Source organism: Anoplopoma fimbria, chromosome 9 (genome assembly GCF_027596085.1).
Source record: "Anoplopoma fimbria isolate UVic2021 breed Golden Eagle Sablefish chromosome 9, Afim_UVic_2022, whole genome shotgun sequence".
NCBI classification, from domain to species: domain Eukaryota; kingdom Metazoa; phylum Chordata; class Actinopteri; order Perciformes; family Anoplopomatidae; genus Anoplopoma; species Anoplopoma fimbria.
This window is the reverse complement of record NC_072457.1, coordinates 30,293,266-30,307,769: the sequence shown is the minus strand read 5'-3', so window position 1 is coordinate 30,307,769 and position 14,504 is coordinate 30,293,266. Positions and strand designations below refer to the sequence as shown.

At 41.3% G+C, this 14,504-nt stretch overlaps 1 protein-coding gene across 3 annotated transcripts in view; it reads left to right on the top strand.

The window, feature by feature from the left end:
* The window catches only part of rptor (regulatory associated protein of MTOR, complex 1), a 146,960-nt gene extending 133,362 nt beyond the window's left edge, over positions 1-13,598 (top strand). For all 3 annotated transcript variants that reach the window (XM_054604164.1, XM_054604163.1, XM_054604161.1), the window contains 6 exons: positions 6,151-6,257; positions 7,364-7,491; positions 8,851-8,937; positions 9,027-9,143; positions 9,553-9,682; positions 10,838-13,598. In XM_054604164.1, coding sequence (XP_054460139.1) covers positions 6,151-6,257; positions 7,364-7,491; positions 8,851-8,937; positions 9,027-9,143; positions 9,553-9,682; positions 10,838-10,906 — 638 coding nt within the window. In that variant the 3' untranslated portion in view covers positions 10,907-13,598. The remainder of the gene's footprint in view (positions 1-6,150; positions 6,258-7,363; positions 7,492-8,850; positions 8,938-9,026; positions 9,144-9,552; positions 9,683-10,837) is intronic.
* The last annotated feature ends 906 nt before the right edge of the window (positions 13,599-14,504 follow it).

Sequence of the window (14,504 nt, the reverse complement as noted above, 5' to 3'; positions counted from 1 at the left end):
AATATATTTAGTTAATGATGTGCTCTTTGGCCTCATGAGTAACATAATGTTAATACTGTAGTAGGGTGACCAGACACCAAGAAAAGTTTCGGACAGTCCAAAGTTACAAGCAGTTGTCCTGAATCCTCTCCTGTTTGTTGTTTTGATTAGTTATAGCCTATTAAAACATTAAGCACTGATCGTTGTGAAACATTATTTTGCTGATGCCCACAGCTGGGCACTGTTATGTCACCAGCCTACACAAATTATGGCAGTTGTATTTTTTTTGTGCCGTGTTCATTAAGGCAGCTAATTGATGAATAACTATGGAAAGCTATGACTTTGTTGAATTAAAACATTTACAGAGGGATATTAAACCAATCCATCACTGACATGTGGCCCAGTGTCCCGGGACCTGGTTAAACATTCAGTAAAAAAAAAGGCAAAAACATTTTTGCAGGTACCCGAAGAAGTCAGCTGGGAATTATCCATGGATCATTGCAGCCTTACGAGATCCAGTCTGCTGCATATAATACTATTATTATAATTATTACTACTGTTTGTTGACACTATGTAATGTACTGGAGGCCATGCCCACCCTCAACTCCCCTTTGCCAAAGTTCATCCATTCTCATCTAGTCGCGCTGTACATACACGCTCACATTTGCAGCTTCCATTAGGGAAGACAAACGCACTGTCTTGTCTATTCCTTACACTCTTGTGTTTTAGATTTTTGAAAGACTAAAAAAAGGCTCTTTAAATGCTTACTTCAGTCCCAGCTGGACAGACCTGCGGTGCCTAGAAACTGTTGCTATGGTATTATTGGACAATCTCTGGTTGGGGCGATCTGTCAGTTGCAGTAAAAATTTGCAATTTGGCTTATACCCGCATACAAAACAACATTCAAATAGATGCTTATTTAAAGAAGGTGAAAATAGCTTTTGCCTTTGGTGAGCCAGAGGTCTCTCTTCAAACAGACACCACGCCAATGATGCATATTCACCTTAAAATGGCCTCTCTCGTGTATAAAGAAATTTCACTCATTAAAGCTGCACACAAAAGTGTCCATAATTGGGAGTGTGTCCATGCTGTGTGATTTTTAATAGCATAGAGCCACACAGTCAGTCTCCATGGAGGGATTAGCCAGTTAAACTCCAGGGGAACTGGTGAAATTAGGGGACCGTGCCTGGCACAGACTGGAGAAACTATTCCCGGGGCTACTGCGCAGAACAGCACATTTTACATCTCTCCCGATTAGATTTACAGTCAATCTAGTTAGGTTCTGACCCTCCCTCTACTCATTTTTACCCCTGCAGTTGCTCAATATTAGGGAAGTATTTTGCTCCTTGTCTGTTTTCTTTTGGCTGCATAAGTAAAAGTAGGGCAGCCCTCTCCTCTTTGGCTTTAGGGAGGCAGATGCTGTGTCCTGTACTACATTTGGCTGCACTGCCTGTTGCCTTGTTAACATCGGAGCTCTAGGAACGTGCTAAATCCAGAGCTTGTTACTCAGTATGAAACTGGAGAGAGGCACATGACTTGGAGGTTTCGGGGGAAATGAGACAAAAAGCCTCAAGGCAGTCACTATTTTTTAGCCTTTACTGGTATGCAAAGTAAGTTTCAGTATACTGGAGATCTAAGAATAACACCAAGTAGACAATAGAAGAGAGAGAGAAACTATCTTTGATTTAAGAATTTTTAGTTTGACTGCTGTCCACAATAATCAGGTTAGCATGTGCTAATGTTATGTAGGTTATGCCTCATTTAATAAGGTCTTCATTAACCAGGCAGGTCAAAGCTTTTCACCTCCCTAAATGTCACGCCTAGGACTTAAAAGGTTGGATAAATGCTCAAGCACAGCCAGTCAGAGCATTCCCATAGAAAACATCATCTTCTCTTAGAGTCACATGCATGCCGGGCAAGTCCCTGGTAATCCTGGAGACGGTTTATACCCTGGAGGACCTTTTCAAAGCAAACACGATGCAGGGAAGAGAGGGGATAACACTGAGGTGGAGAAGAAACAGAAAGGCGGCAGTGCTGGGTTAATGAGCTGCAGTGTGGGGGAGAGCTAGTCCATCAATGAGGATAACAGCATAGAATAAAGATGCAGAGGACAGCGTCTTCTCCAGCGTCTTCTCCTTTATGCAAAGGAATAGATAAATATATCTCAAATTAGGTTGGATTGTCTTGGCTCACTGGCACAGGAACAAGATGATCTACCAAAACTGTTTGTGGTGTTAAAAGTAGCCTTTTTTTCCCCCTTGTTGAAGATTCATCAAGGGAAAAGCCATTCTGTGAACATTATCATTACTGTTTTTGGTATCATCGTTAGGAGAGAACATTTGATCTCAAGAAGCAGGTGAAAGAGACGAGGCAGAAACAGAGAACACACATCTAAATCTAAGCTATCTATACCTCCACCCCTGTAAGGTGGTAAGATGTACAGCTGAGGAGACATTGCCCACACTACTTTGCTCCTTCAGTTCCTTCTCACATCTCTGTTCTCCATGTACCGATTGATTTCTGTGTGGGTAACTAAGACCCACTCAGGCCCACAAATGCAGAATTGTATCCCAGTTCAAGCAGCTGAACTGAGTGTTGACCGTGTGAGACAGAACTGAAGGGTGGGGTTTAATGTTGCAGATTTGTGAGCTGTGACCCTGTGAACTCCTAGCAAACTGTTTTTGATTGGGGTCAGGGAGTAGATAAGGAAAGAGGAGACAATAACCAAGGAAAGAGATGGGATGAAGGGAGTTTGGGGGCGAGAAGAAGTGCGTGGTTAGATCTAAAGCCAGAGTGGAATGGAAAGACCGCAATGGGCTCAAAAGGCAAGTATCCTGACCCCCAGAACCCCGGGAGCCCATAAACCCCAGGTTAACTGTTTGTCAACTGGTTTGTCCAAACTTAATGGACCATTTCTTATACACAATTGAAGCTCAGCATCCACTGCAGCCTTTCCACCAGAAAAGTTGCAGCCAGAATCTTTTTCGTGCAGAACAAGTCTCTGAGGAGCAGATAGTCACTTAGATGAGAATAGCCGGTCCACCTTAACAGCCCACCTTAAGTGCACCTGGGCCAAACATCTTTTTCTAAGTTTGGGGCAAACTTTCTTCACTTCAATCAAGCAAGCAAGACATGGGAACTTGGATTGGGTCTCGAGGAGTTGTAGCATTTATTTACAACAAATAAACTGTACACACTAGGTACTGTTATGTTCACAGATCTAATGATACTGTTAACTTTAGATTCAATGTCTCTCTCTCTCTCTCTCTCTCTCTCTCTCTCTCTCTCGAATGAACACACACTCGCTAACAAAACCAGAGTGCTTCTGATGCCAACATCTGAATATTTACTGCAGAAAGTCTATTTTAGACCTTTTATTATTTCATTTGTTTAATCAAAAGTACAACAAAGCAAAGACACATTCACAGAGTGGAAGGAGCAAGGGGTCTATAGGGGCCCACCTTTTTATTTGTGCTTCAGGGGAGATGAGCAGGTCAATCTGGCAATGCTTAACATAGAAACAACACAGAGACATTTAGACCATTAGCAGCGCTTAGTCCTGTGGGAATCTTCACTCATGCACTTTATATTTATCCACAATTGATTTCACATCATGGGATGACACAGGGGAACATAAAGACGGATCAAACTGAACCGAAATCCTGCAAAGATTTGGTGTGATGTCTGCTCCTAATTTAAGAGGAAATACATGCACAGGCTTTTGTGTGTTGGGGAATCTTCGTTCCCCTCCTCTCTCATTGTAACCCAGATTTTCTCATCACAGAGCTGCCAGCTTCAAAGGGAATGCCCCCTCTCTTCACAGCCTCCGAAATGAGCCAGCACCAAGCGTGTGACTGCGAACGTGTCACTGACTGAGCGCAGTCCTGTGAAAGTGTTCCTTCAGGATGACGTCACAGTGGAGGATGTGAAGCCGCCCCATGGGGCTCGGGTTTTCCTGACAATCCAAGCCAAGTAGCACAGTAGAAAGCCCCACAAAGATGAGTCGGTAGAAGAAAGAAATCTAAGTCATAAAGGAGGCACACGGAGGAGATGAGCGGCGGGACAGGATCACAAACGATGCATCGGTTCACTATTGTTGTAGAGAGAAGAGCAAAGACGATGCAGTCCTTATCCTTCTCTCTGCACTTTACAATTGTGTGAAAGGAGCCAATTAGGATGAAAAGACACCGGGTGAATTATGTGATTGTATGAAGAAAGGTGATGACATAGGTGGGTGAGCTGGAGATGATTATTGATCGTGAAAAAACAGGAAGAGGATGTGACTAAGAGAGGAGGAGGATGAAAGGGAGGAAGTGAAGCATGGCATAATGACTTTCAAGAGGAGAGAAAAGGATGCTGTTTCTGTATCTCTTGTGATAAAAGCATCCTTATGAGAGAAAGGCGAAGAGCGTTTGTTGAGTAGCCAACTGTGTAGCCAATAGGATTCAAAATATTTTTAAGTTAAGTTCCCCTGTCATCTCTCTGTTACAGAATGTCCAGCCGGTAGATGTTGGATAATGTCTAATAAGCTAGAAAGGCTTTCAAATTCTTGGAGGATGTTGTAGGTTGCTCAATTACACAATTTTTTTAACAATTCAGCCACTCGCCAGCTTGCAAGTGTTAAAGGGCTCAACAGCAATACAAGAAGCAAAAAGTGGTTGAGGATTTGTCACGCTTGATCTGTTCACCTGCAGAGGGTTTTTACTGATGGAGATGGGGAAGTTGAACAGTTTGATCTCTCCTCAAAGACATTCATAGTTTTGCACTCTGTGGTACGATACGGTGGAAAGGGATTGTGTGAAGAATAAATGAAGTGAGCTGAAAGTGGAAACGGACACCTTTTAGACTTTTCCCTTAGCATTTCTGATTGGTATTATTGTTGGCTTTACTGTCGCAAGACAACCAAGTAACTTTCCATTTTTACTTTTTTTACTCCTAGTAGATTTATACCAGCTGAGCTCTCTCCATTGAGTGAATGCCTATTCAACGTTCATTCTTGTTTTATGTTGTTTTTTTATCACTCTCCTTCTTTGCCTCCTTCATCAATGAGTCTCTTTTTTTTGCCTGTTATTGTTTCCATAGTTATTCAGGTTGGCCCACCTGGAGATAGTCACCGATGGATATCAGGGGAAAATAAAAGCGTTTTCCTATTACTGTTTTAGCTGTGCAATGGTTGACATACTTACTTTTTTCTTTGAATGGAGCCTTTATTTACCCGGGAGATGGCAGACGTCCGACATTAGACAGTTGTTGTGGTAGGGCATTTCAGACACTTATCTTTAATACTACAAGCACTTTATTCTCAGTGTAAGGACGCCCTTATGCTTCAGCCACAGGCCTCTGCCAGGCATCACTGAGCCAGCCGGGCCAGTGTTTCTGACATGGAACTGCTCTCTTGATTCTCTGCTAGGACTGCCAACATACAAAGAGTCTTGCTGTCTTCAGCTTCTTCTCTCCTCACTTCGTCACTTGAGTGCCATTTGATCATCTAAGCCAGAATCTGCTGACGGGCTCTGTTCCAGGGTCAGCGTCTGCATCTGCATCTCCCAGTGGTCGTCTTGACGGGAGGGATGCAAAATGCTAAACTATCCATCTGCATGGAGGGCACGTTTATACACTTAGGAATATGGAACATTTTCAAAAACATTGACTTGGTGACAATGTTTGATATATAACTTTGTAAATTGACTTAAAAAGTTATTACTTATTCTCTTGCCATCACTGCAGAAAGCTGTTTCTGGTTTTGCTTAATTCTTCGTGGTGCAGGAAGCTGTTGCACTAATCCATCATTTGACTTGCTACATGTGACAGCAGGAGCCTTCTGAAACCCCCAGCAGATTGTGTGTGCTGTGTATTAGCGGGATAAACACATGCTCGGTGTGTTTAACAGCTGTGTTTGTGTGGGTTTATGTCGTGAGAGTTCACTTATGAATGAAATTAACTCTGTTCAAAACTGTAAATTAAAACTGCAGTTCACATATTGTGTACAAATTATTCTCAGTAATTTGATATTGTATGCCCATATGTCAGATATTGGGCCCCTTTTGAAACTTTCTTCAGTATTTTGTAATAAAAAAAAGAAAGGTTATTTTTCGCTTTCTGTTTTGCACGTGTTTATGTGCTCCTATATGTTCATCTGCATTAAAACTGCTGTGTCATCCTGTGCTGTAGGTGCAGGCATGGTCGTCGACTGGGAGCAGGAGACGGGTCTCCTTATGACGTCTGGAGATGTCCGAGTCGTCAGGATCTGGGACACCGACAGGGAGATGAAGATCCAGGTATTGTACTCAGTGCTCCTGGTTGTAAATTGAATTTTCTCCAAAGGCTCACAATGAATACAGCTGAAACTTGGAACTTTGTATTAGCTGGCGAGAAACTTGGCCTTCAGGCATTGCAGGTCTGTTTCTAAGGATCCTTGCGTTTACTTCTTATTTTTCGATGAATCAGTCTGGTATGTTTTATTGTGCTGATAAAAAGTTGCTATCTACCTTCCTTCTAGTCTCTCCTCCCAAATCCCAGTTTGATGTATTCTGTAAAGAATCGGTGTTATGTTTGAAGGAGGGGTTTGCATTTGAGCTCAATGCTACTCCTAAAAGTGTTGTCATTATGTCTGTAGTTGGGTTTTACAACCAGGTTCTGTTTCCAAAATTTGAGGAGGAGTTTCAAAAAATGCTCTCCATTAAAACAGGTGAATCTTTTTAAAGTATCGGCGTATGGTGAAGTAATGACGCATTTTAGGGTCTTAAGATGTCTTCAACATTATCAGAATAAAACATATAAAATATACATGCAACAGGGGAAACTTTGTAAACCAAAAAAATGTAATTCTAGTGCTGGACAGCATTTTACACAACATGTAATTTAACATTGGACTTAAAGTGGAGCAGCACCCTGAATCTTTGTTTTTCTGCATAAAAGGTGGTCACACTTCAAGGTAAACTGGTTCAAGCTATTTGAAAATCAGGGGAAATGAATAATATAAAAAATATATATACTAAAACATGAATAAATCATGAGTCTGTAATTTTTGACTCATTGTGTACAGTGTACTCATGCTGTTGTCTGATTTAGGACACTAATGGAAGTCTGTGGCAGAGTTGCTACCATTAGTGCAGTTTCCTCTTTTTCTTTGTTTTTAACACATCTAATGGTCCCTAGTGTGCTAATCAACGTCTTGATGGATGGACTAATACAAATACAAATGGCTCAACCTCGCCTGTGGCTGTATATTGATGCTGGGTCCAGCTTCAAACACAAAACCGAGCACATGATTGATGATTTCTAAGAAGGTTTAATGTGTAATGGGTGTTGTATTGACAGTGGTACCTCGATAGTTTGCTTTACAAGCCTTTGATTGGGATTTCTGTGTTTGTATGTCCACCAGGACATCCCAACAGGAGCAGACAGCTGTGTGACCAGCCTCTCCTGTGATTCCCAGCGTTCGCTCATCGTAGCCGGTCTTGGTGACGGATCCGTCCGCGTGTTCGACAGGAGGATGGGTCCAAACGAATGGTAGCACAAACACTCTCTCTCAATCTGACCTCATCATTGTTTTATTGCACAGAAGGTTACATTGATTATGAATTTACAGTTTAATTTCCCACCAATTTGTCTTTTATTGTCTCCCCATTATTTAAATACATTGAAGAACACCCACACAGCAGTTCCTACAAAAGTCCTACATTATTCACCTCTCTAATCTATACTATTATATATAGCGTGCTGTAAATCTCCCTTTGGGGGTACCACCTCTTTTAATGGACCCTGGTGGCACCGTATCCCCCCAGTTGGTTAAACATTATTTTAATTTCACTCCCAAAGGGCAAAAACAAAGCAGTTAAACCATGAAGTGGCCCATAAATCTTTAAGTAATTCAATAGTTCCCCTCAGGCGTGGAGTTACATCTTTCAGCAACTATGGTGCGTCCCCTGAGATTAGTCCAGGGCCAGTAGACGGCCACACACAGATCATCATGTGTGGAATATTCTTTGTTTTGAATGCCTCGTGTGTGCAGCAGTTTACAAATTGATTCTTACAATCTGAAATTACCTTTTATTGTTGTAAATTCATTTTTAATGTTTGTCCTTGAGATTAAATTCAATTCCTGTCACACCTGTAGTCAGGATGCATTTGATCAAGTTTAACAGGGTGCATTTTGGGTAGTGGGTATTCAAATTGAGCTCAGTTATAAAACGATGGTCGTAGGGTTTTGGTTTTCAACTCTAATGCCACTTCAGTCTCTCCGGGAGACGGTTACTGCTTATTTCAGTCATGATCCCATGATGCCACCCAGTGGTTTTTCACCTTTATTACATGTTACAGCAGAAAGAGACTCGCTTTTGTACTTTAAACTTCAGTTTTTTTCTTTTCACCAAAGCTTTTTCTTAACTTGGTTAGAAGGTTGTCACCCTATTTTGCATGCCACACAGGAGAAAAGGGTTTTAGCACACAAAAGTTCAGACTCTGCTTAAATCAATTAAAAATAACACACAGACTTCATCATTCCAAAATCAAAATACATCCTGATAACCTAAAATCCAATCCAAATCCAATCCTCTTTTGGTGTTGCTATTTTAGTTACATTTAATGTTGAACCAGATCCTTTAATAATCATCTGGTCATCACTTTATTTTTGTTGGTTTTATTACTGTTTCTATGTTTTTTACCTACTTACTGTATGGTATATCCAACATTCCATGGTATATATTTTGGCTTTATAATTGTTGTATAATAAACTTTTAAAATATTTTTTCTTTGAACATACTGAAACTTGTTCAGTCTCACAGCTCCTGTGTTTCCTGACAGCGAAGAAACACACTGTTAAATGTTACCCTAGCTGACATTTGTTCTGTCTTTTGTGTGTTTCTGCAGCCGGGTGATGACCTACAGGGAGCACGGAGCCTGGGTGGTCAAAGCTCATCTTCAGAAGGAGACTGACGGACATATTATCAGCGTCAGGTGTGCTGTGTTTTTTCAGTTAAGACTCACGCAGATTTTTTATTTAATCTTTTTTAATGCTTGTACTAACTTTGTTGATTTCTCACCAGTGTTAACGGAGATGTTCGCTTCTTTGAACCGCGGTCACCAGACTCTGTCAACGTGCTGCAGACAGTGAAGGGGTTAACAGCCCTGGACATCCACCCACAGGCCAACTTGTTCGCCTGGTGAGTTTATTTGTGAAGATGCGAAGACCTTTTTCTGTCTTCTACGGAAGCCCAGAGGGGCAAGTGAGGAAAACAAATCTGGTGATCCATTGTCTTAGTCTGATCTAAAGTGTTTTCTCCGCTTTGATTGATGATTTATATAATTTGAAAAAGTTTTTACCATGATGATCTTTCAATGTTCCCTCAATCTTCTTATCTGTGAAACATGGGGCAATGGGTTTTTTTGGACAGTAATGTAGGATAAAAGAATCACCAAGTAAAACTTTTCTTTTTTCACCTGTTTCATTTTTTAAGTAATTTAGAGAAAGATTATCCGATGCAGTACACACAGCGTATGATTGATATGATGATGTCTCTGTCTCTATCTCGCTCTCTCTCTCTCTCTCTCTTACACTCCTCCCCTCTCCAGTGGGTCGATGAACCAGTTCATAGCGGTCTACAACTCTAACGGCGATGTGATCAGCAACATAAAGTATTATGACGGCTTCATGGGACAAAGGATCGGGGCCATTAGCTGTTTAGCCTTCCATCCTCACTGGGTAAACTTACACTTATATTTACTGTCCACAGCAGTATTCATGCAGTCGTACATCTGGGCCAGTAGTTATTGAACATTTCACAGTTTGGGTGAGGGATGTTTCAACAATTTATATCCCTGATGAACAGAAGTTTAAACTTAGACTAGTCAAGGGGCTTAAACTAAGAAAACAGTAACATTTAGCACAATTTAATCTGTAAGGTTGAACATTGTGCATAAGAGTCATTTAAAATCATTAGTCACATTTTTCAATAACCAAATCCAGCCCACTACAATGTGCGTTCATACGGCATTTTAGTCCATTCGTTGTGCCGCCCTTTATAAACGAGCACAAGCTACTTCATAGTTCAGGGATTATCAGCTGGCTAGAGTCTTATGATGGAGCGTTGTAGAATCAGAAATCATTTTTTCCTTTGTAGTGATGAACCCATAAAGAATAATCCCCTGACTCTGAAGTTCCCCTCAGCTCTCCACAGTTTTTAGCCTCTTTTATCTCATTATTTTGGTTTTCTGGTCCATAACTTTGCTGTCATCAACCTTGTTTTTAGTGAGAAGGCTGTACAAAACCCACTGTACACTCATTGTCCAGCACCAAAAAGCAAAAAGACAAAGTTACAGCTAGCTGCTGAACATAGTGGAGCAGTTAGCAACTAAACAGCCAGGAGTTGTTTGAGACCAAAACAGAGCTAAAAGGAGAGTAGATACTAGACTTACAGTCAGAAACACAACTTTGAATTCATGCTAATGTTGCTTGTTTTGCAAATGTTAATATGCAGTTGTTTGCCAAGATATAACTTTTTTGATACAGCAAGATGATTGCTAGACGTTCTTGTCGTTTTTTGTATAATGACACGCAAATCTATGTAAAGTTTGATACGACTTACATACTCCTTTTGGCACTTCGGTCTTCTACTTTAGCTCATTACAAATTAAGCTAGCATTAGCTAACTTTATATTTCTACATTAGCAGGTTTTTAAACTTCATTAGATTATCACTGCATTGGTGAAGAAATAACGACATGGACTGTATAATAAATGGTTCTTTCTCAACATATTGTGTTTGCTACACACTTTAAACTCTGCTCAGTTTTACATACCGTTCAACCTGTAATCAACAACCCTGTCTAATGTGCCGTCTGTCTCTGTCTCCCTCCAGCCCCACTTGGCGGTAGGCAGCAACGACTACTACATGTCCATCTACTCAGCGGAGAAGAGGCTAAGATAACACACCAGCATTCATAACCAACTGTTCCCCAACAAATCAACCACATATGACTTCTGACCCTGAGCCTCGCTCTCTGGGATGTAAATTACGTTTTTGTTGTACATATGCAATTACCACCCTGAATGTTCTAGTGATGGCTGCTGACAAAAACTCATGCTACGAACGACGATATTATTATTATACTCACTGTTGATTCATATTCTTATTATGAAGCTAATGATTGTAGACTTGGCTGTGCTGAGGAGTGTGTATATTTAAATAGCGTATACAGAATATTAGAGGTTCTATTTTAAAGAAGTGGTACCCACCGGTCGCTGGGGCTCCTCCTCACTGCACAGCGAGCATCTCTACCTGAACGAACTGTGACCCCTGCGAAACTAGAAGTGCATGGGGGGGTTGGGGTGGGTCACCCGGAGGACAACACGCACTGTTAAAACACATTCACTGGTGCAGGAAACAGAGACTCACCCTCCACTGGACCCCAGCGTGTTTATGAATTCTTTTTAATGGCCGTCTCAAAGCCAAAGGACACAGAGTTTTGCTACTTTGCTGCACCGCTGGCAAGACATTTGCAGATCTCCAGAGATGGAGGACTGTGCTCATTCTGACGCCTCGACCAGGCTGACATGATGAGTGTGTGTTTGTGTGTGTGTGTTAAAGTGGATTATAGCACAGATGTGCCCCACAGTGGGCCTTCAAGCCTTGGACTTAATTGATGCCCAAATAAGATGCCTGCTCCCATGCTAGAACTATCCTTCTTGCTTCCCTGACCCCAGCGTGCCAAACATAATCACATTTTCCATGCAAGCCCTTTCGTTGTCACTAAAGGGTTTCTTTTGTTTGTTTAATTGTGGGGGGGGTTTTATGTGTTGCCTGTAAAAGGGATAAAACTCCTTTGCCCCTAGGAAGATACACATTCTTATATCCAGCACAGTGAGAGGAGGGCTAAATAGCACCGAGTCCTCCAGGGAGCCCGTGGTTCCTGCCCACCTGCCCTGCAAAGCAATACCAACCTCACATGATTCAGTGTCAAACGTTTCTGATAAAATACTTCAGTTTTAAGGTGATTGCAGCATCAACAGCTTAAGACTGTCGTGCTCACCTAAAACCCGACCTATAGCATCCAAAGGGGCCAAAACATAGCTATACAAACACACCCATTTCCAGGTTAGTTTCCTTTTATATTCTTACAGTACTAGATGGGTGAGTAATTACCCCATCTATACACCCCATTAAAAGGCAAGATATCAGATAAATAAAGTTTCCTGTGATTGACTCCTTCTAATCAGTAGGTCCTCCCCATATGGATCAAAAGATTAAAAAAAGAAGCCCTGAAATACTTTTTGACCTGCTTCATTTATTTCGTCCCTTTTTATGCCAGTCCATAATTTTCTGGCTTCATAAACAGAAGTTGTCCCTGGTTGCTTATCTAACGACAGTGATGGGCAGCTTTCTTATTTTCAAAACAACCTTTAGAGAACTTTTAGGTTATGCGGTTCATCACACCAGGGATCATCACTCGCCCAACTGTTTATATCATCGTTCCTTTTTAAAAACACCTTCTGTAGTTTTTTTCCCCCCGTCTTTGAGTTTTAATTTTACTGCCAGGATTGTTTGGTTTTGATTTTGTTTAACAAAGTCAGAGGCAGTGAGTTGCATGTTAATCGGTGGCATCAGAGCTGTGACACCTCCTCTCTGTACCTGTATGTGCTCACTATGTCAAGTCTGAGTTCCAAATCTCGCTCAGGTACTTCATGAGCCACCTCAAACCCACCGTCGAGCAACTGCCAGCCTCCCCGGTGTCTGCAGCATGATGGACCGGTGCGGGCAGTCACGTGACCGAGTGCGTTGTCACTCCAGAGATCATGGACATCTTTGACATAAATGTCATTGTGGTGCTGTTTGGTAAGGATGCATCTCTTATTCGAAGGGAAGCTTTCAGTTTGTTAGGTTTTTTTATGCAGTATCACCATCAACGTGCCTCTTCCTCGGGGCTGCAGCTTTGCTTATTTAGCTTTTTTAACTTTTTTTTTGTTTTTGTTTTTCTGTTTTGTAATTTTCTGTTTTTAAATCTGCTGGCATTTTATTTGCCTTAGCCTCAGTGAGGTGGAGGGTGAAAAAGTGGAGACAGCCTTACCCTCACACAAACACACACACACATACACACACACACACACACACACACACACACACACACACACACACACACACAATGCATACTTTCCTACCATGCCCCCTCTCATCGCCAATTTAGCAAACAGCCGCTCCCTCCTTTCTTTCCTGCCATGCCCACCTCATCCCTCTGCATCAGCTATCCAGAGCTATGCTTTTCCCCAAAGACAGAATGGATTTGTGAACTGGGAACACACACCATACAGTCTGCATCTAAGGTTGCAGTCACCACATTAGTCCCCACCATCACCCCGTCACCGAGCTCTTTAGCGCTCTGCATGGTTTGGCAGGCCTCACCTGCTTCACCGGCTCAGCCATAATTATGTATTTTGGCGGTGGGCCATTTGCTCAGAATCACATCATCTCTAAGTATCCTGCTTTGAGTTTTAAGATTTTAGATCTGGAGAAAAAGAGACTTTAACAAAGTAGTAAAGGAAACATGAAAACAATCAGGTCTGTCTCTGTGAAAGCTTTGCTGACTGTGGTTTATAAGACAGGAGATGAAATAAACCAAATACAACACGTGATTTTGTCTGTTCCTGGCGTTTTACACATTATCATGCTGTGGTCCACTTATATTTATGTCTACATTATAGAGATCTAAATATTGATAGGTTTTGGAGTGCATATCTGTATCAGTATATCAAAGTACAAAAGTGAATTCTATTTCTTTAGAATAAACCTCAAAACTGAATATTATGCAGTTGGGAACAATTAAGTAGAATGTGACTTATGCTCACCTTGATTCGCAAGGGTCCCTAGTGTCAGCACGGCCCTTCGGGGGGGTTTCATGCGGCAGGTTTTCACCTGTCCGTTGGACATCCAACATGTTCTAACTATTGAGAGAAAATGGAGAGCTCTGAATGTTGAATTGTCGCAAGTAGAAACCCGCGAATAGTATGAAAGACACAAACGTTTCCTCGTCACAATTCCACATCAATTGTCAGTGCGACCGACCTTGCATAAAGTATAATTGAGGCATTATTTAATATCTTACATAATACATTTAAATATCTAAAAGGTAGAGGTCTAAAAAGTAGTCAAAAATCAAGGCAGTAGAGGTGAAAAGTACTGGAGGATAACCCAAATATATTTTTTACAGACAGCTCATCAAGAGCGGGAGATGACATAACTGAGTAACTTACAATTTGACTAAATGGCAACATTTACTTTAAGTTTCACATGGGACATGAGCATCGGTCTTCTGGACCCAGTGTGGACTATCTCAATCTTTATACTACGTCAGTTTCTCTGACCGTCTAATAATGAAGCTTTAATTTACTTGATGTATTTATATGAATATATTCATGTCATATTTATTTATTTGATATATACATGTTCAGATAGGGATCATTTAACCCAATTTACATCTTGGTTTTGATCAAGTCATCGCACAAACATTAAAGTCAGAAGCTACTGTTTTCAG